General features: G+C 42.0%; 1 protein-coding gene across 1 annotated transcript in view; it reads right to left on the minus strand.

Moving 5' to 3' along the window:
* LOC127584292 (substance-P receptor-like) overlaps positions 1 to 22,773 on the minus strand; it is a 42,601-nt gene that overhangs the window by 11,941 nt on the left and 7,887 nt on the right. The window contains exon 2 of the mRNA XM_052040963.1: positions 9,260 to 9,460. Within this exon, the coding sequence (XP_051896923.1) occupies positions 9,260 to 9,460 (201 nt within the window). The remainder of the gene's footprint in view (positions 1 to 9,259; positions 9,461 to 22,773) is intronic.

Genomic DNA, 22,773 nt, shown 5'->3' on the forward strand with positions numbered 1-22,773 from the left:
GAGTCTGCATGTTCTACCCTGACTGTGTGGATTTCCTCCAGTTTCTCTGGTTTCCTTCCACATCCCAAAGATGTGCAGGTTGGTAGGTTAATTGGCCATTATAAATTGCCCCCTGGTGTGTAGGTGAGGGGTAGAATCTGGAGGGGAGTTAATGGGAATGTGGGGAGAATAAAAATGGGTTCAATATACGGTTAGTGTGATTGGTGGTTGATGTTTGGCATGGGCTGTTTCCATGCTGTATCTTTCCATGACTAAAATGCATTGTCCACGCATTTGCCTTCTCCCCTCCTGGGGTTAGATGAAACAAAAATTTACTGCTGGTTAGTATAATTCTATGTTGGATAATGTTGGAAAGGCATAGTGCTCTCATTGGCTTTGTTCAGCTCTAATATTGGACTGAATAAGAACGTGCTCATATTCATATATTGTACCTTTATTCAAGAAGAGCAGCAGGGATGAGCTAGGTAATTACAGACCTGTGGGTCTAACATCAGTGGCTGGGAAGATATTAGAAAATAAAATCCTGAGGGACATGATTAATCTGCACTTTGGAAAAGTGTGGATTAATCAAAGGTAGTCAGTGTTGTTTTGTAACGGGGAAATCCTGTCTGACCAATCGAATTGAGTTTTTCGAAGAGTTAACAAAATGTATTGATGAGGGCAGTGTGGTTAATGTTGCTTACATGGACCTCAGGAAGGACCTTGGTAAGTTCCCATGTGAAAAACTGGTCTAAAAGGTTAGAGCCCAAGGGATCCAAGACAAATTTGTAAATTGGATCCAAACTTGGCTTGGAAATAGGAGAAGAGGGCAATGGTGGAGGGCAGCTTTTGTGATTGGAAGCCCATAACCAGTGTTGTACCACAGGGTCAATGCTGGTGCCTTTATTGTTTTTTATATACATTAATGATTTGGATTTGAATGTCGGAGGCTTGATTAGTAAGTTCACAGATGACACAAAATTTGGTGTCGTTGATATTAAGGATAGTCAGGTTACAAGGTGATGTTGATCATTAGTCAGATGGACAGAGTAATGATAAGTGGGACTTAATCTTGGCAAGTGCAAAGTGACGCACTTGGGAAGGCTACGGAAGATACTTCATACATAATGAACGTTAGGGCTCTATTGAGGAAAAGAGCCTTGATGTGAGTCCAAGGATCCCTGAAGGTGGCACCACAGTAGATAATGTGGTGATGATGACATACAGGATATTTGCCTTCATTAGCTGGGACACAGAATATAAGCACATTGGTTAGGCCACATTTGGAGTACTATGTACATTTCTGGTCACCACACTATCAGAAGGATGTGGTTGCACCAGAGAGGGTGCAGAGAAGATTCACCAGGATGTTACCTGTGATGGAGCCTTTCAGTTCTGAGGAGGGACTGGATAGGCTGGGCTTGTTTTCCTCAGAGGAGGGGAAGCTGAAGGGAAACCTGATAGAGACATACAAAATTATGAGGGGCATTGGTAGGGTAGACAGTAGTAATCCTTTCCCCGCGGCAGAGGTGCATAAAATTAGAGGGCATTGGTTTAGGGGAAAGGGTAAGAGGGTTAGAGAAGATCTGAAAAATGTTTTGGTTGGAATCTGGAACTCAGTGCCCGAGGGGGTGATGGAAGCAGAGACTCTCTCAACATATAAGAAGTATCACGATGACCACTTACACTCTCAAGGCAGGGAAGGCTATGGACAATTGCTAGTAAATGGGACTAGTATAAAAGGGTACTTGATGGCTAGTGTGTACACAGTGGGCCAAATGTCCTGTTTCCTTTCTATGACTTTCCTGAGTGCTTATTTTCTGGTCCTACTGATACATTATAGATTCCAGATTAGGTCCCAGTATTTATTTGAACTTGCACATGCAGATGCCACCTCTTCTCCAGTGTTTCACTCCAGGGGATAAGGGAGGTGCTTCTTGCTGTCGGCCAGTTATGAGGCACCATTGACTATTGGCAGTGGAGATCACTTGCAGTGTCAATGGCCTGTGTGACTGTAGTTGGCAAAGACAGAATGAACAATACAGAGCAGAAGGTCAGCAGCAAACATATCAGGACATAACTTAACAGAGGAGTGGTGATGCAGTGGTTCGACCTGCAGCCTCATGACTTCAGCTGCCCAGGTTCAATCCTGACCTCCAGAGCTGCCTGTCTGTGTGGAACTTGCACATTCCCTCTGTGACTACATGGGTTTTCTCCTGGTGCTCTGGTTTCCTCCCACATTCCAAAGACGTGCGGGTTGGGGGAGTTAATTGGCTCCAGTGTGCAGGCTAATGGCAGAAAAGAATCAAAGGGACATTGATGGGCATCTCATGGAGAATAAGTTGCAGGCATAAGAAAATAGGAAGAGCGGGACTTTTGCGATTGCTCCCTGGGGGCTGACATGCACCATACAGACCAAATGGTCTTCTTCTTAGCATAGATAATAGAGCTGCTGCCTCACAGCTCCAGTGACCTGGGTTTGATCCTGACCTCTGGCGCTGTCTGTGAGGAGTTTGCATGTTCTCCTGGTGACCTCTGGATGCTCCGGTTTCCTCCCACATCCCAAATTAATTGGTCGCTGTAAATTGCCCCTGGTATTTAGGTGGTAGGATCTCATGGGGAGTTGCTGGGAAAGGGGGGAAGAATAAAGTGGGTTAGGGTAAGATTATTTTGCTTGGGTTCAGTGCACTGAAGGGCCTGTGTCCGCACTGTATCCCTCTGCGACTATCTGAGACATGCAGAATTACCCACTTCCGACATAAAAACAAGACAGATCAAAGCCAATTCAAATGATGAAATTAGGGCGGAAATACTTTGAAGAAACTTTTGAACTGATCAGGAAATAAATCTGTAGCAGTAAATGCCTCAGATTTCTCTCCCTGTCATGGCTGAAGGGCAGTCTCCCAGTGATAGCATCTCTTAAGATATTTCAGCATTCAGTCAAGTTGTAGAAGCATTCCTGTCTCAAAAACAATGGTGCAGCAATGGCCTTAAAGTGAGCAGGTGTTCAGAACACAGTGAATTCACTGTGCCACATAAATAGAACAGAGATTGTGCGGGAATGATTGACAGGAGCCAAGTGGGAATTTTAACCCTGAGAGTGAGAGAAGTTCTCTGAAGTATTTTACACTGAATGCACAGACAGCAACCGACAAATTAAAGAAAAAACATAGCCAGTGTATGAACATCGATTGACAGTTCAGTGGAGATTCCCTGGGGTCCATTCAGCACAAAACCTAGACTGGAAACAGATCCTTTCACATTGAACTGACAGCAATTGGCAGAAGCCAGAAGTTTGCCTTAGGACTGAGATAGAATTTAAGGCAAACTTTATCAATTACAAGCTGCCAAAGTGACATTGTAGATGTAGAGCTTGGGGGAGAGGCACATTAGATTGTGCCTTTTTGTGTCAAGTAACACTTCTCTTCAAATAACAAGATTCATGAAAGACACGGCAAGTCTGTCAGTGTTAATGCATCAAGTGTAGCCCTATTGCCCACTGCTTAAGATGTGAAGAGATAGTTCTTCTAAGTGTTTAACCAATCATTTCCCCTTCTACTTCCTGTCAGACCTGCTTTATACTTCCAACACCTCTGTACACATTTCAAGAGGGTTTCTGACTTTGTTTTGGAACGAGAATATTTTGGCATTACATTCTGATTCCAATATATTCTGATTCCAACTTGGCTTTCTCTTTTTGTCTGTTTAGCAGAAACTGTTCTGAAAACTTAATGCTTTTCTGATAAAGTCCCACACTTCATAGCTCAAGATGTCTCCAGAGCCCTGGAAAGATTTTGTTGTGGTCACCTTCTAAGGAAGAAAACAGCAAAACCTCTAACGTATCAAACTTTACACAATTATCAGTTCAGATATTGTAAGGAGAAGATACTTAGCACACTATTATAATCCTATCATTGCCTCTTGCTATAACTTTAAGGAGAGAAGATCTTAATGCACAAATGGTAGTCATGAACAGTTCTGTCTGTAAAAATAATACTGGCCACTTGATTTATTAAGCATAAACATGATAAAATGTGATGAAAAAAAGCGGAATGAATCAAACTTCATTTATGGTCCATGAATTATTCTTCAAGTATGAGGGGAAAACTGAGAATGCTTAGGCTAGTTGGTGAAGTGGAAAAGGGTCAATGTGTCTGACGCACACTTTCCAGATGAATTTGAGGCTCTGCTATTTTCCTCTCACCAGGCAGTGCAGTGGTGTATTAGTTGAGGTCAGTGAACTCAACATAGAACCCAACTCCCTGGGGTCAGTTGAGCATTTTGAAGAACATGTTGTTGACCAGGCCCAGCATGTGCCCTGCCCACTATCAACTGATATCAGTAAGAACGTAAACAGAAGCATGAGTAAGCCATTCGACCCGTTGTACCTGCTCTGCTATTCAATAACAGATCACTGCTAATCTTTACCTCAATGTTCAATGTCACTTTCCTGTACTAACCCATTTCCCTTAATTCCCTTAATATCTGAAAATATATCAAATTTCTGTTTTGAGTGCACTCGGCAACCAAACACCCACAACCCTTGTGTGGAGAATTCCAAAGGTTCACTTCTCTTTCAGTGAAGAAATTCCCTTTCACATCAGTATCGAATAGCCAACCCCTTGTTCTGAGAATCTGACCCCTGATTCTAGACACCATTTCCATGAGAAATATCAACTCTGCATCTACATTCTCAAGCCTGGTTTAAGAAAATGTTTCCATGAGGTCACCACTTGTTCTTCTAACCTTGAGAGTACAGGCCTAGTCTGCATAATCTCTCCTCCTATGACAAAATGCCATCCCTAGAGTCAAAACACTGCAGATGCTGGAAATTAGAAATATGAAAGGAAAATGCTGGATATATTCAGCAGATCAGGCAGCATTTGTGGAAAGCGAAACAGAGTTAACATTTCAAGTTGAACACACTCTGTTTCTATCCCTGTTGTTAATCTAGCAAACCCTTATTGCAGTCCCTCAACTGCAAGTATATCTTTCCATCAGTAAGGAGACCAGATCTGTACACATTATTCCAGATGCAGTCACACCTGGCCCTTTAAAATTAAAACAGGAAGTCTCTGCTCTTCATTCTGAAGTCATCTTGCAATAAAGGATAATGTCTCATTTGCACTCCGAATTGCCTGGTCAACCTGCATGGTAACTTACAGTGATTGATGTACAAAGACATCCAGGTATCTTTGAACACCAATGCCTTGAAATCAATCATGATGTAAAAAATACTGCACCTTTCTATGTCATATACTTGCACATGAAATTCCACCTGCAACTTCCTTGTCCATTCACTGAACTTATCTCAATCTGAAATCTCTCTGCAACCTCCTCACAACTCACAATTCCACCTATCTTTGTATCATCAGTGAACTTGGATGTGTTGCACCCTTTGATATAAACTGTGAATAACAAGGGCCCCAGCAATGATCCCTTGAGCACCCTACCGGTAACAGCCTTCCAACCTGAAAATCACTCATCCTCTGTCCATTAACCCATTCTCAATCCATGCCAGTGCATTACCCCAATACTGAGCACTCTGCTTCTGTTTAGTGAGCTCTTGCATGGCCTTCAAGGAAGTCTGAATGCACCACATCTGTTACATTGCCCTTATCTATTCTGTCGGTTACAAAATTTGAAAAGATTTGGCAAACATAAATCTACAGTCACTCTGCCTAATCATATTTTCCAAGTTACTTCTTCCCTAGCAACAGATTCCAACATTTTCTCTTCTACTGATGTTACACTTACCTCCCCATAATTTGGATTCTCTCTCCCTTCCTAAATAATGGGATGATATTTGTTACCTTCCAGTTGGGGGGTGGGGGGGTGGGGGGGTGACCAGTTTGAAGTCTGTGGAATTTTGGAAGATGACAATTGGTTGCATCCACTATCTCCATGGCAACGTCCTTCAAACCACCACCACCCCCCACCCCCCCCCCCCCCAAGAATGCAGGTCATCAGGTCGTGGGGGTTTATAGTCATTCCCCTTAAACTCTCCAATTCTATTTTTTGTACTAATGCTGATTTCTTTGAACTCTAGTGTAGAATCATTGATGAAGGGTCTCAACCCGAAATGTTGACAGTTTATTTCTCTCCGTGGATGCTGCCTGACCTGTTGAGTTCCATCAGCATTTTGTGTGTGTTGCTCCAGATTCCAGCATCTGCAGAATATCTTGTGTCTCCATTCATTGAACTCCAGCAGCCTTTTAGTGGCCATTAAGCCCTTAGTGTGAATAATTATGGCAGTCTGAGAGACTGGCTCAGTTTAGAAGAGGGACAAATCCTGGCTGGATTGGTTGAAGGCTCTCTTTCTGCTGTCCAGCCAAAGGAATGGAGCAAACATGTACCAAATCTTACTATAACATATTTAATCCCATCACAAAGACACACCAAACAAGGATAGACACAGTGGTTGAAAAAAATATTTAAGTAAACTGAGAGAAAACATTCTTGCCTTTGTTTCCTTGCCTTTGTTTCCTTGTCCTTGATGCTGCATTTTAGCAGCTACTTGAATGTTTGCTGGTATTTTTTTATTTGCAACAAAGTCACATGAAAGACTGGATCTGCTATCTCTTTGAGAAAATGTCTGCAACCTCAATCCTGCTGCAAACATTCTGGCTATAAGAGCTTCTGCCTTACAACTTCAGCGACCCAGGTTCAATCCTGACCTTCGGTGCTGTTTGTGCAGAGTTTTCACATTTTCCCTGTGACCATGTGGATTTCCCTCTGGGTGCTCTAGTTTCCTTCTACAACCCAAAGATATAGGTTGGTAGGTTAAGTAACCACTGTAAAATTCCCTTGGCATGTAGGTGAGTAGTAGAATCTGGAGGCAGTTGTTGGGAACATGTGGAGAATAAAATAGAATTAGTGTAGGATTATTGTAAATGGGTGTTTGAAGGTTGGAGTACATTTGGTGGGCTGAAGGGCCTGTTATGCTGTATAACTATATGAATGTAAATGCCTTATTTTCCTCAACATCTTAAAATGTTGCTTAAGCAGAGTTTGGGGCGCAGTTTGCATTTTCCAATGCCCTGTGGGTATACTTGACAATAACTGCAGATTGATATACAGTTCAACTTACTTATATTTAAATTACCCAGAAAGAAGTACAGGCAGTCAGAAAATTCCTATTGGCTTGCTGTTTTCTCCTACATTACAGTTTAGCAACACTATGATCACTTTGATCATTTTGCACTAAAATGGATCTTTTTTTGTTCTGATTGTGTACTTTCTTGTAAAAATTGTGCATAATTTATGTTTTTCTTGTGAATCTTGCTTATATGATGCAATGTGCCTTTGGTGCTGCTGCAAGTAAGTTTTTCATTGCACCTATGCATACATGTACTTGTGCGTGTGACAATAAACTTGACTTGACTTGAATTGATTAATTGGCTTCTCTCCAAACAAATTTAACTTGTGACTGAGTACTTAAGTACAGTATGTGTGAACTGGATAACTTCAATAGATGTTTGTGATATCTTGTTTGTTATTGGGTCTTGAGCTCACACAGAAACCAAAGGCATTGGAAAAGCACACCTGTGGGTCCATTTTCACGGGGATCGGCTGTGGCTTAACTGGTAAATCGTACCGCTGGGTGTGAGTTCAAACCCACTCCATGGACTTGGCCATATAAACCAGACTAACACTGAGGGTGTACTGAGGGTGTGTTGTATTGTTGGAGGTTTCATGTTAAACTGAGGCTCTGTCTGTCCCCTTAGATAGATATTAAAGGTTCCTTGGGATTATTCAAGGAAGCAAGGCTGTGTTCTCCCTGTTGGTTTAGCCAACATTTATCCATTAATTAAAATAATTGAAGTATATTATCTGATCACTATTTGTGTGTGGGATTGCTGTGTGAACAAATTGGATGCTGGGCTTCCTACATCAAACCACATTCAAAAATTCCCCATAAATAGCCACAGCTGTGCCGAGTTTGTGAGGAATTCTTTATTAATGGGAATATGACCATGTATAAAGTGCACAGCACATGTTGTGGCAAGGCCAAGGTTTGGTGTGAGCTAACATAGTGATGTGCCATGATGGCAGCTTCAACCACAGAACCACTCCATTGACTGAAATTTCTTCTCTAAGTTTTACTTATTTTATAAGCAAAGTCTTAGGAGTAGGGTATTTTTCATCCAGCAAGAAAGAAATTGGATTTATATTGCACCTTACCATATCTTATTTGCAAAGTGCTTACCAGCCAATTACTTGTTTGAAAAAAAGATGACGTTTTGTAGGAAATCTGTAACAAATGGGTAATGATAATTTGATCAAGTCATCTGCCTTTTCTGTTTTTTGTATTGAACGATTGTGTAGATTTGAGTGCTTAAAACATGTACACACACTTTAATTATGGGCATGTGCTACTACGTTTTGGGAAGGGACGACAATGTGGAATTAAGACAATAAGTGAGCACATTAGTCAAGCTCAGCTCAATTCAAATCACTGAACTACAGAATGAAGGTGGACTGTTTAATCTTACAAAGTGATGCATTTGATACTTTATTTTCACATTGCTGGAAGTTAGACTGGTTTGTGCTATGGTTACAAATGGTAACACCACAGACACATTGCGACACCAGTACCCAAATGATTCCCTCCAAATTGTACATTTTCACATGGAAAAAAGTCACCATTCCTTCATCAACACTGGGTATAACTCCAGAACTCCCAGATCAACAATTGTGAGTGCCTTCACCAGGTGGATTTTTCAAGTAGGGAGTTCACCAGCACCTTCTAAAGTGGAATTGGGACTGGTCAACACGTACTGGTGTTGAACAGGTTTAAACTAAATCCAAAATGTGCACCAACACTTTTCAAAAAGCACAGGGATGCTTGTGGAGTCAGCTATCATTCTGCCCTCATTCAATATCGAATGAATAGATGTGCTTTTGATATATTTCATTGCAGTTTGTGAGATCTTTCTGTGTACATTTGGGCTCCTGCATTTTCCTACAATGAGCACACTCAAGGGTAATTAATTGGTACAGAAGTTTGTCAGATGCCAACAACAGAAAACAAGCAGGTAGAGTTTTGATAATCCAAGCAATCTTATCTATGATCAAAGGATGAGAAAAATGTTTTGCTTCAATGAATGTACCTTCAATCTTTACAATGACACTTACTGATGAGGTACCTGGAAGCATAGTGTGACATAGCAAAAAACCCACAACAGGTGGAAAGTGTTCTCTCTCCGGGTTAGCGTGCGATGGGAACGTACACCTGAGGAGGGGTGAGTGAAGGGGGGTGGATGGAAAGTTGACTTACGTCGCTTCATGTGTCATGCTCTCCCCTTCATTCTCCGGCCACTCCACATAACACACGATCCTGCCTGGGAACTGTTCTGTCTTGGAATAGTAGCACTGTGGAAAGGCAAGGGACAGTGCCACCACCCAGATGACTCCAATGACGACTTTAGTTGCAGTTGCTGACAATCTTGGTTTCAGCGGGTGAATGATAGCCATGTACCTGCAGAGTAGAAAAGAGACAGATGATAAAAAAGGAGGTTCCCCTTTCTTTCTCTTCCTCTCCCAAGATCCCTCAGTTATGCTCAAACTAACTCTGTAGGTGCTAGTCACACAATACTATTATTTGGTTACCACAGGAGATGAAAGAGATTGCAGATACTGGAATCTGGAGCAACAAACAGTCTGCTGGAGGAACTCTGCAGGTTGAGCAGCATCTGTGGGGGGGAAAGGAATTGTCGATGTTTTGGGTTAAAACCCTGCATCAGGACTGAGAGTGGAGAGGGGAGATGGGCAGCGTAAGGAGAGCGGGAGTGGTGAGACAGGAGCCCGAGGTGATTGGTGGACTGAGGAGGGGTGAAAGATGACGGGCAGGGGGAGGGAAGGGGTGGAGTTGGGAGACAGTGGCAGGTGGATGACAGATGGAGGCAGACAGAGAGAAAAAATATTGAGAGGCAGATGGAGCGAGGTGGGATGAGGGGAGTGCGGAGACAGGTGTTGGAGGGTGATAAGCAGGAATACAAAGGGTTACCACTGCTGGACCCTGATAAGTAGAGGAGGTGAGAATGGGAACCATTGGAGGAGAAGTGCATGGCAGATGGAACCAGAACCATATAGGAGAGGGGTGGCAGGAGGGGAAGCCTGTGGGTGAACTATATGTACAGTGAGTAAATAGAGCCAATAGGGGGAGGGGGAAGAAGACGGGTGATGGGGGCTTGAGCCAGCGGAGGATTGGAAAGAGAGAGAGGGTGGAGGAGGGGGGGGGAAGCCACTGGAGGGGAGGGTTACCTAAAACTGGAAATCTCAATATTCATGCCATTGGCTTGGAGACTACTCAGGTGGAAAATGAAGTGTTGCTCCTCACCATCATTTAGTTATTCTTTCCCATGTGTTGCTGGTGAGCTTTTCAACTGTGAGGCTATCACAGCTGCGCTTCCTGCCCTCGCTTAATATCCACATTCATTTCTTTGCAGAGGTCTCTGCAGAGGTGGAGTTTAAACCAGCCAAGTGTGAGGTGTTGCACTTTTGGAAATCAAAAGTAAAGGGACAGTGCACTGTTAATAGAGTCATAGATTAATACAGCATAGAAACAGGCCCTTCAGCCCAACTGGTCCATGCCAACCAAGATGCCCATCTAAGCTAGACCCATTTGCCCGCATTTGGCCCACATTCCTCTAAATCTTTCCTATCCATGTACCTGTCCAAGTGTCTTTTAAATGTTGTTATTGTACCTGCCTCAACCACTTCCTCTGGCAGCTCATTCCATAAATGTACCACCTTCTGTGTGAAGAACTTGCCCCTCAGACCCCTTTTAAATCTTCCCCGCCCCTTCACCTGAAAACTATCCCCTCTAGATTTTGGTTCCCTTTCCTTGGGGGAAAAGTCTGTGTGCATTCACCCTATCTATACCCCTCATGATTTTATACAACTCTGTAAGGTCACACCTCCTACGCGGTCCTGGTCTACCCAACCTCTCCCTATAATGGCAGGACACTTAACAGTATTGATGTACAGAGGGATCTTGGGGTCCAATTCCATTGCTCCCTGACAGTGGCTGCACAAGTTGATGGGGTGGTACAGAAGGCATATGGCATACTTGTCTTTATTAGTTGAGGCATTGAGTTCAAGAGTCGGGAAGTCACGTTGCAGCTTTATAAAACTCTGGTTAGGCTGCATCTGGAGTACTGCATTCAATTCTGGTCACTCCATTATGGGAAGGATGTGGAGGCTTTGGAGAGGGTGCAGAAAAAGGTTTACCAGGATACTGCCTGGATTAGAGGGCATGCGCATTGAGGAGAGGTTAGACAACTACTGTTTTCTCTGGAGCGGAGGAGACTGAGGGGAGGCCTGATAGAAGTTTATAAGATTATGAGGGGCATAGATAGAGTTAATGGTTAGTATCTTTTTCCCAGGGTTGAAATGTCTAATACCAGAGAGCATGCATTTAAGGTGAGATGGGGTAAGTTCAAAGGAGATGTGCGTGGCAAGTTTTTTTACACGGAGAGTGGTGGGTCCCTGGAGTGTGCTGCCAGGGGTGGCAGTGGAGGTAGATACGACAGAGGCATTTACAAAGCTCTTAGATAGATACATGGATGTGCAAAGAATGGAGGGATATGGACTTGTGTAGGTAGAAGGACTAGTTTAGTAGGCTTTTAGTTACTAGTTTAATTATTTCAGCACAACATTGTGAGCCAAAGGGCCTGTTCCTGTCCTGTACTGTTCAATGCTCTATATTCTAGGTTGCATCACAACTGTTTTGTTTTCCATCCCCGCCTAGTCATTGGATACCGAAAGTCATGTGGAAACATCAGCAAAATAAGAATAGCAACGGGCAGCTCCCAGTGATGACAACATGACCAGAAGCACTGTCAACAGTGCTGCCAGGAGCCACATACAAATAACCTGCTGCTTGATGCCATCTCACCAAAGTAATCAAGGAGTAAAATTAAAGAGGCTCAAGTCCCAGAGTTTCAGGCAGGGGTCGTGTCTAAAGTTGAGACCTTTATACATCAGTTGGAGCAATTTCATGGCAACAGAACGTGATGTAAAATGAGCTCCTCTCTCTGACTGCAAAGTGGTCCAGGAGGACACAAGAAGATTAAATATCAATTGATTCCCTTACAGTATGTTCATCTTGCTCTGACATCTATCCTCTTGCCAATAAGACACTGGAGTAAAATCAATAAAACTGAGCATTTGTCACTGCCCAAGGGCATAGGGTTGGAAAGGTTTGCTGCCTTGTCCCGGTGGAACCAAGAAATATATGGCCAGAAGTCACAGAGTGACAGCTGCAATAGCTTGAGCAGGATTGAAGAATACACAACGTGAAAGTACCTGTCATGGCCCTATTTACAGAGGTACATGGGGCAAAGGAGAGGACAGCCCTGGATATGCTGAACAGGGGATACACAAGCAACTAAGGGTAAGGCTAGTTCAAAACCAAAAGGGTGGATTGAATTCAACCAGTCTTGTCACTGCTGAGGTGATGGATTCCATGCGTACATATGATTTCCCATGAGAGAAAACACAGAAATTTCCAAGTGAGGGTAATTTTATAAATTGCAGGATTACTTAATACTGAGGTGGAATTGCACCTTGGAATTAGATAGTATCTTTCCAATGGAGCATCACATATTAAAATCTGATTCTGCACTAAGTATTTTAATCACTGTATGACAGTGTGTGTATCTATGTGCCTTTACGTCCACGTATGTGCTTACTTAAGATTGAGTGTGTATACAAGGGTAGGTGTTCAAATGTGCATTTGTATATGTGTGTGGGCATGGGTAGTTTGTATTAGCCTTTGTATGAGTGCATGTGTATTTGTGTGTGTGTGTGTGTGTGTGTGTGTGTGTGTGTGTGTGTGTGTGTGTGTGTGTGTGTGTGTGTGTGTGTGTGTGTGTGTGTGTTCAGTGTACAATTGTGCTTGTTTCAGTGGACAATAGACCTGGGAATGATTAGGCTTGGCTGTGCTGTCCTTAGTTAAAAATAATGCTGTTACTCAGGTTTAGTGCTGACTTGATTGATGTCTCTTGCATATTTGATTGAAGGTCCTGTCATATTCCAGCAAAAGCCAACAAGTCAGACCCTTCAGGAGAGGAGAAAACAGGAGGCAAATGGGAAGGATTTGTGTTTGAAGAGCAGATATTAATGACTGAGCACAGTGATGAAGTCAGTTTGGAGAGTTCTGCCAATATTGAGGAAAACTGAAACAAAAACAGAAAATGCTGGAAATACTCTCCATCTGTGGAAGGGGAAGATTTATGTTTTGATTCTGGGACCTTTTGTCAGAAGTGGGAAAGAGATAAGTACAAGTTTTGTTTCCAGTGGGAGAGAAGGTAGAGAGGGACGGGTAAAGCAAAGGCAAACTGACCTCGGCATCGGCATAAGGGTGCCCATTGTTCTCCAACATTTTTCCCCAACATTCATATGAAAACTGAGACAGAAAGGAAAGGAATCAGCTCACCAGGCAGCCAATGGAATTTTTGAGAAATGCTGTCAAAGGTGCTTAAAGAACTACCCGAATGTGTAAGGAGTGGTGCCAACAGAGCCAATGGTGCTGTGCATGAGACCGAACAAGAAGCTCACCTTCTCCTCTTCTCTCACACTGGGTTGTAGAGAGGTACCGTGGTGGGGAATGAATGTCATCATTGCTCAAATACTCTGTGTCAGGTTTCAGATGTTACAGATGCCAGGCCACACAGTCTTGCCTCAAGGTCTCTCTCACTCTGCGAGTGTGCCTCCGGACTGGTTGTGCAACCAGTGTTTAAAAACCTCACAGCCAGCTGGAGACTTTGCAATATGATGAGGTAAATACTGAATACCAGATAAGCCATGCATTAAATGCCCTTGAAATTTCCCAGACAATCTTCCAAATCTGGGCACTTGTACTTATTACTTGATGATGGCTTATTGCTTCCCCTATGATCCCATGCAGCTACTGTTACATTGCTGTTTCGGCATGGAGCTCATCACTCTCAAGACCCTGTACTCATTTCATACTCTCCTTTCCTTATTTTCTTGCATGATGTATCTGAATTATAGAAATGGGAAAACGCCATTCAGTTCCTCTAAGGTTAGCATCATTTATTATATTTTGGCTCAGTTTTTCTTTTCTTGTATAGTCTGGATTACTGGACATGTCCCACAGCCTTACCATCCATATAAAAGACTTATCCATAAGATATGGATGCATGGAGTTGGGGGTAATGTATTAGAATGGACAGAGGATTGGTTAACTGATAGAAGGCAGAGAGTTGGGATAAATGGGTTAGCAATCAGTGGTGAGTGGGGTGCCCTAGCGATTGGTGCTGGGCCCGGAACTGTTCACGATATACATTAACAATTTGGAAGAGGGGACCGGGTATGGCCAAGTTTGCTGATAACACTAAACTGAATGGAGAAGCAAATTGTGCAGAAGATGCAGAGAGTCTGCAGAGAGATATAGATAGGTTAAATGAGTGGGCAAGGGTCAGGCAGATAGAGTATAACGTTGGTAAATGCAAGGTCATCCGCTTTGGAAGGAAAAATAGAAGATTAGATTATTATATAAATTGTGAAAGATTGCAACATACTGTTGTGCAGAGGACTTGGGAGTGCTTGTGCATTAATTGCAAAAGGTTGGTTGGCAGGTTATCCAGAAGGCAAATGGAATGTTGGCCCTCGTTACTGGAGGGATTGAATTTAAGAGCAGGGAGGTTATGCTGCAACTGTACAGGGAACTGGTGAGGCCACACCTGGAGTACTGCATGCAGTTCTGGTCTTCTGGTCTCCTTAGCTGAGTAAAGATATACGGGCTCTGGAGGCGGTGCAGAGATTCACTGGGTTGATTCCAGAGATGAGGGGGTTAGCCTATGAGGAGAGATTGAGTCGCCTGAGACCACCCTCGCTGGAAGTCAGAAGAATGAGAGAGGATCTCATAGAAGCATATAAAATTATGAAAGGGGTAGACAAGACAGAGGCAGGAAAGTTGTTTCCACTGGTAGGTGAGACTAGAATTAGGGGACATAGCCTCAAGATTCGGGGGAGTAGATTTAGGATGGAGATAAGGAGAAACTGCTTTTCCCAGAGAGTATTGAATCTGTGGAATTCCCTGCCCAGGGAAGCAGTAGAGGCTACCTCATTAACTATATTTAAGACACAGTTAGATAGATTTTTGCGTAGTAGGGGAATTAAGGGTTATGGGGAAGAGGCAGGTAGGTGGATCTGAGTCCACAGCCAGATCAGCCATGACAGAGGAGAAGGCTCAACAGGCCAGATAGCTTACTCCTGCTCCTATTTCTTATGTTAACACATTACACAGAGAAAGAAGCTTAAACTGATCTTATGTCCCTTAACTGTCGCATTGTGTCATCCAGTCTCGCCCTATCAGAGATATGCTGCTGTAAATTCTCATTGGTATCTTTGATGCTTTGCGATTTGACTATTTCAATCTCGTCTGTCCTGCCTTCATCCTCAATAAACTTAAGTTCCTTCAGACCAATACCTCCTGGGTCTGTACTCACCCCAACTCCATTTAGCCATTTCCCTGATGTCACTGACCCACATAAGGAAGCAATTAAACAATGTCTCAATTTTTAAGTTCTGATCTTCCTTTTCAAACTTCTCCTCCCTTTGTATAACTTGCTCTACCTTCACAGCCTCCAATGTATCTGCTCATTAAGTTCAGGCCTCATTAGGTAAGCCTGTTTTTAATCACTCCAGTAATACCTCCTTTAATAGCTCAATACATCACATCCGGGAAGTATCTACAGCAGGTGCTGCCTCAAGAAGGCAAAAGCCATCATCAAAGATCCCCACCATCCGAGCCAGGCCATCTTTTCGCAGCTACCATCAAGCAGCAATTACAGGAGCCTGAAGTCCCACATCACCAGGTTCAAGAACAGCTACTTCTCTTCAACTATTTGGTTCTTGAGCCAACTGACACGACTCTAATCACAGCAGTTTAGCAACACTGTGACTACTTTGATCACTTTGCACTGAAATGGACAATTTTTTTTGTTCTAATTGTGTTCTTGTAATTGTGTTCTTTCTCGTAAAAATTGTATTTAATTTATGTTTTTCTGTGGATGCTGCTTATATGATGCTATCTGCTGTGATGTTGCTGCCAGTAAGTTTTTCACTGCACCTGTGCACACATGTAGTTGTGCACGTGACAATAAACTCGACTTTGACTTTGTTGTCTGGGCCTTAACTCTGCAATGGATTTGCAAAAACTTCCAGCACCTGCAGTCTCTTGTGTCCCCATAAACCTTCACCTCTCTTTCCTCCTTCATGATGCTGCCTAAAATGTTTTTCCTGGTTCCTAATGTGATTTAGTGACAGAATTTTTATTGGTTATACTCCCGTGAAGCTTTGGATGTGTTATGATGTTAGTGGTGTGCTATTAATGCATTCTGGTGTTTATGTTAATATCTCCTTGCTCTTGATTCTCCCACTGACCACAAGTTTCTCTCTATTGCTTCTATTAAATTCTTTTAATCCTTTTATCATATCTTCTCAAATCAAAGCAATCCAGACCCAGCATTTGCAAAATATAACATTTTCAGTTAAATTTATATGTGATGAATCTAGATTGCATATCGTCCAAAGCTATTACCTTTCCAGAGGTGTATTGTTTAAATGGGAACCGAATTATCTCTTCAAAGCCTATGGATACAAAGGCAGTGGAGAGATTAGTATTAAAGTGTGTTATGTGCCACAGCACCATGGTCATTGAGCACTGAAATAAATCTCTGTTATTATCTCACCAGGAGGGTTATGAAGGTTAAATCATTTGAGGTCTTTAAAAAGGAGATACTCTCTGAAAGATCAGGGAATTGAGAGCTATGGAGAACAGGCACAGACGATGTGATGAGGCCTGGGGTCACTCTGCCAATATCACCATTAACTGGCCGGGCAGGCTTGAGGGGCTGAGTGGCCTTCTCCTGGTCCAGTTTTCTTATGGGGCTTGCAAAGGGTGATCTCTTGCCTTTGCTGAATGTATAGCCATCTGGAGTGGAGATTCCCTATCAATTAGACTTGATGGCCCCACGCTGTATATGGCTGAGAATGGTTTTATGCAGTAGTTTGGGTACAATTTATCTTCCACACTGCCATTTGTTACGGAGATTATTACTCTGATTTAATGTAGTTTCTGCTTCCTTCACTTTTTAAAAATACTTTTTTCTGAATAAATTGAGTTTGTTTGCCATATAATAGATTATTTTCTGTGCCATTCCCCACATCCACCACCATCGCACTGGTGAAATGTTCGTAGCTGGAACTTGTCACATTCCTACAACTGAGATCTATTATTATTGTTTCAAAATACTCAACTTTCAAAGCTACATTAGTAGTGAATGAAAAGTGCACTTCATCTGCAGAATCCCAGAACTTAATTACATTTTCCAAACAATGCTGATTGAAAACTGTAGGAGCTTGGAGCACTTGGGTTGCCAGTCACGGCACTGATCCTGATTTACTGGTGACCTTCATGTTATCACACAGAAGATTTCATGAGGTGACTTTAATTCAGTTATTAAGGGGGAAGGAAGGAAAATACTGAGCCATGCACAATGAAATACTAACAGTTCATACCCAACAACACTTTAATGTAGATTTCCAGCAATGGGAATTTTCTTATTCTGGACAGACTGACAGATGGAAGTGACAGAAGGGCAGGGAAGTGTTCACCACAGGGAAAGGGAAAATCTCATGGCGTTTTATTGTTTATCCTTGTGGTACCTCAATGCACTGATGTAATGAAATGATCTGAATGGATGGCATGCAAAACAAAGTTTTTCACTGTACCTTGGTACATGTGACAGTAATAAATTAATTTAGTAATTTAGCAATTTACAGTACTGCAAGGGTGAATCTGGCTTTCCAGCTGCCAGTCACTTTAATTCTCCATCCCACTCCCACTCTGACTTCTGTCTTTAATCTCCCATGCTGTCCCAATGGAGCCCAAAGAATATCTTCCATCTAGCAAGTTTGAGCCCTGGAGACTCGATACTGAATTCAATAGTTTCAGATAACCAGCTTTTTGTACTTGCATCAGCACTGGCCACTTCTGATGCAAAATCATCCACCTGTAACACTAACTCAGTTTTTCTCTCTGCGCAGATGCTTAGCATTTTTTTGTTGTTGAGTACTTTCAGAATTTGCTTTTATTTCAGATTTCCAGCAATTGCTCACGGTTCCAGCAGGTTTTTTTTTCTGTTTACTGCCCTCATTCACCTCCCTCTAACACCACCTCCAGTCAGATCATCAACGATTGACAAGCAGTTCTCATCATCTCTTAGATGGCTTCTGCGCCACCTGGACGACAGCACTCTCCACCCTATCACAAGCATTCCCTTTGTTCTCTGCACCCCTGCTTTTTTCTGCAACTTAACACATGCTTTCTGTTTCATTTCAATCTTGATGAAAAGTCATCAACTTGAAACATCATTAATTCTGTTTATCTTTCCACTGGTGCTGCCTGACCTGATTTTTAATTTCAGATTTCCAACATTTCTTTGCAAAAAATACATATTCAACTTTCACATAAATGAAGCAATTCTTGAACGGAAACTTTCAGGGCAAGGTTGCACCCTGTGTCTCTGATTAAACCCTGTGGTTTTCTTGATGAACTAAAATTGAATTAACTATTCAAGGAGTGACTTTATATCCTGATGACATTTATTAATGAGACTTCAGCATCTGCTTCAGAACTCCACTTCTGGATGTATTTGCATGCAAAACCACTTAGGTACAAAATGGTCTTGTATTCAGTGTGACATGATTAGCAAGAGGAATGTTTTTTTTAAATAATCAATGCTGAAACTCTCCATTGCCTAAACCGCAATGGTTCAGAGAGCTTGTAAACACTATGGAATAAAATTACGGAACAAGGATGATTTGGAATGAGAAATGGAATTTTAACTGGTCAATGCTCACCAAGGTTGAAATTAGCTTTATTTGTTTATGACAATCTAATTATTTTTTAAATCATCAGTTTTCTTTCACTAATCCAGCAGCAGTAGCAAAATAACACTGAAGCTTGCAAATGCAAAATGCGATCACACCCATCTGTAATTAGATCCTCCATGCTTGCCCTATTTTACTCTAGTGCCAAGTGCATTTTCTCAGTCTGGGAACACTATGTCCATCACTTGCCAAAGCAGCAGATGCAAATGTGTGCTCGGTATGCCACTGTGTTCTGCAGAGGACATCTCTACCATACGTGTGCACTCCTCCCATACTGATTAACTATATCTGCCGTGCCCAAGTGATGCAAGTACAGAAACAGAAAAGGTGCCAATGTAAAATGAGTAGCACAGTGGCGCAGCAGTTAATGCTGCTGATTTGTAGATCCAGGTGCCTGGATTTGAGCCTAACCTTGGGTGTGGAGTTCACACATTCTTCTTGTGATCATTTGAGTTTCTGCTGGGTACTCCAATTTCATTTTGGTAGGTTAACTGGGCACTATAACATTTGCCCCTTGGTGTAGGAAGTGGGGAAAGAGTCAAAAGGGAATTAATGGGCTTTTGAGAAAATAAGTTGCAGGGATAATGGAAATAAGGAGATGGGGAGAGGAACTGATGGGATTGCTCTGCTAATGGGATGGATCAAATGGCCTTCCTCTTTATCATAAGTAAACTGGAGATTCAACCAGTAGCTCCAGACTGCTGAGTGCTCCAGCAATCATTTACAAATAGAGCTGTGGATTGAGGGCTGGTGGAGCACTGTCTTGTGCTATCCAGAAAGTCAGTTCAGCTCAGCCTTTCCCCAGCAGGTGGAAATTAATGCATTGCTATCAACACATGATCCTCCCAGACTTTGCGATTTGCCCAAGCGAGGTGTAAAACCAGCTGAGAAAGATTAAACTCTTGAGTAAAACTGTGGGTAAAATATCACCTTTATTCCTCTAAATAAAAAAGTGATGATTCAACCTACCTTTATATAGGTTTCTCAATTTGTTTTTCCACATCTAATGATTTGTTTTTTGTTGTACTACACCCTGAGTACCATTTAAAATCTTACCATTTAACATTCATTTTGCTTTGGTATTTCAGGAGGTTTTCTATTTTCTGCCTTATAAGTACATTGCTTCCCAAAGAGAGATGGGTATCCCTTCACTATTGCCTGTTCTCCCAGGGAATCAGGTCGGGCTGACTGTGCTTCCAATTGAAATTGCATTGTTATATATTTGTTATAATGTGTTCTTCTTTACAATTAACTGAAAACATTACATGAGCAATTTGCTGGTTTGGTTTCATGGTGTCTGTTGGTTAATAACTAGTAGCAATGAAAAGAAATTGAAGGATTTTATTGGTCAATTTTCTCTTCATTAGTCCTTGTTCACAGATATGTTTTGCTACTTTCTGATTTATTTGCATTTAGTCGGATGGCTACTTGAGAGATAATTTGATAGTTATATGCTTGCTTCAGCCAATCACAGTTTTTACATTGCAAATGAGTTGGTCAGACACCATCTGGAGCACAGTGTTTAGTTCTGGGCACTGCACCATAGATGGATATGTTGGCCTTGGAGGGTGTCTAGACCATTAACCAGAGTGATTCAGAGGTTTATCTGGGCAGACTGCATGGCACAGCTTGTTTTATACTTTTCTGTTCAGTATAGTTGATGTAATGTTTAAAATGTTAAAAATGATTCATTACAGTAGTTATAAGGAGTCAATTTCCTCTTGGGGAATCAAGAATACAAGTCGTAAAATAACACTAAAGAATAGAGATGGATTGGGTAATTTAACTGGATGGTGGAGTGGGATGGGTTGTGTGGGGGATAGCGTGTGTAGGGGATGGGACTTGTGGAGGGGATGGGGTGTGTGTGTGTGGAATAACAGGCATGGTAGTGTGGCGATTAGCGTAATGCTATTACAGAGCTAGAGACCCGGGTTCAATTCCGGCCACTGTCTGTAAGGATTTTGTATGTTCTCCCTGTGTCTGCGTGGGTTTCCTCCGGGTGTACTGGTTTCCTCCCACATTCTAAAAGATGCACGGGTTAGGAAGTTGTGGGCATAATATGTTGGCGCCGGGAATGTGGCGACACTTGCAGGCTACCCCCAGAACACTCAATGCAAAAGATGCATTTCACTGTGTATTTCGATGTACATGTGACTAATAAAAATATCTTATCTATCTTGATACTGAAGTAGGTAAGTGGAATAGAGATGGATTGGCTGATTTCACTGAATGATGGAGTGGGCTCCAAGGGGTAGAATGGGTACATCTGTATCAATGTTCCGATTAGTGTGTCAGAGGTGACAACGTATCTGCATAGATGGATTAGTAAGAGTTCAGGAAAGAGGGACAAAAGACAGCAGAGCCAACCAAACTGCACATACTTGATCAGCTCCACTGCAGGAACTTTGAACTCCAGTTCTCCAATGGCCATTGCGAATTAACTTCTCCTGAGTTTCTTTAACCCCCACACTTTGCTTGAATGAAAGTCATGGCAAGCTGTAATCCACAGAGCTGTTGTCGAGCACATTGCTGGAAGGGTTAACACCACACAACCAGCTTTAAACAAAATGTAAGTGTTGTGTGATGTGTACAAGAAGTGATTCATTTCTGAATTAACAAAATTTGTGTATATTGTATATTTGCTCACAGTACCACATCTACTCTCCTTTCAAAATTAGTCATTCATTTGACAATATCCAGATCAGTTGCCAATGATTTCCAAATTGAATCCAGGATAGATCACAGCTGGGCAATTATAATATATAATGGCAAATGAATGCTTGGCTAAATCAACCTCTGAAATAATGATGAAAGCAAGGGTCCTCATGGCTAACTGATGAAGACCTTTGCTTTCATCATTATTTCATAGGTTGATTTAGTCAGAACTACTCTTGCTTCTAAGTTAGAACCAGTCCTGCTTGTAAGTCTGAAATTTGTAGGTTCAAGCTTCAGAGAAATTTACACAATGTAAGCTGTCACTCCAGTACTGCACAGATCCTTCTTTTGTATGTGATGTTAATGAAATCCCATCTGCCCTAATAGATTCCATAGTACTATTCAGAGAAGACTAGGAGAGTTCTCTCTTGACAATGTTTATACTCCAACCAACATCTCAAACCAGATTGGCTGATTGTTATCACATTGTGGTTTGTATGTCCCGACTCTGCACACATTGACTGCTGCTTTTCCTGCATTATAACAATGAAAAGATGTTTTTCAAAAAACATGTCATTGTTCATGAAACACTTTGGGGGCTTTGGGGGGGGGGAGACTAATGTTGTCAAAGTCAGTACATGAATGCAAATCTTTCCTTCCAATCATTTACCTGAGTGTCAATCGTTAAGGCTATGTGTAACTGTATAGAATTCCTGATAAAGACAGAAATAATATTTCCTGTTTAAATGTCTGATGTGTCAAGTGTAAACCATGTCTCATATGCTTCAAAATAGGAGTGTGCTTGACAAATTTGATCTTGCCTGTGTATAATTTATGTCTTTTAAGTGTTTCCTTTAATTGTTTCAATTGCTGCATGAGCAATGGCACAAAGATTTCTTTAAAAAATTGTTTTGGAATCACTTCATCAAAGTCCACACTCAGCTCTAGGTCTCAAGTATAACATTCTTCTACAGCTTCTTCTAATCTTATAAGGGCACAGACATTAGGTCCACTGGTCTTATTATATTCATGTCTGATTGCAAGTAACTGAATCTCTTTCCCGAAATCACGGTCTGCCTGCTCCTTCCTAATTATGATATCCAGGACATTGTATTTTTTCACCCTTTCTAATTGAAATTCTGTAGTAGCTAAGCTCTGCAGTACAAATTTCCTTGTTAGCCCTGTACTAGCCTGTTATGTTACACCTAT

The sequence above is a fragment of the Pristis pectinata genome, chromosome 29 (assembly GCF_009764475.1).
Source record: "Pristis pectinata isolate sPriPec2 chromosome 29, sPriPec2.1.pri, whole genome shotgun sequence".
Taxonomy (NCBI): Eukaryota; Metazoa; Chordata; class Chondrichthyes; order Rhinopristiformes; family Pristidae; genus Pristis; species Pristis pectinata.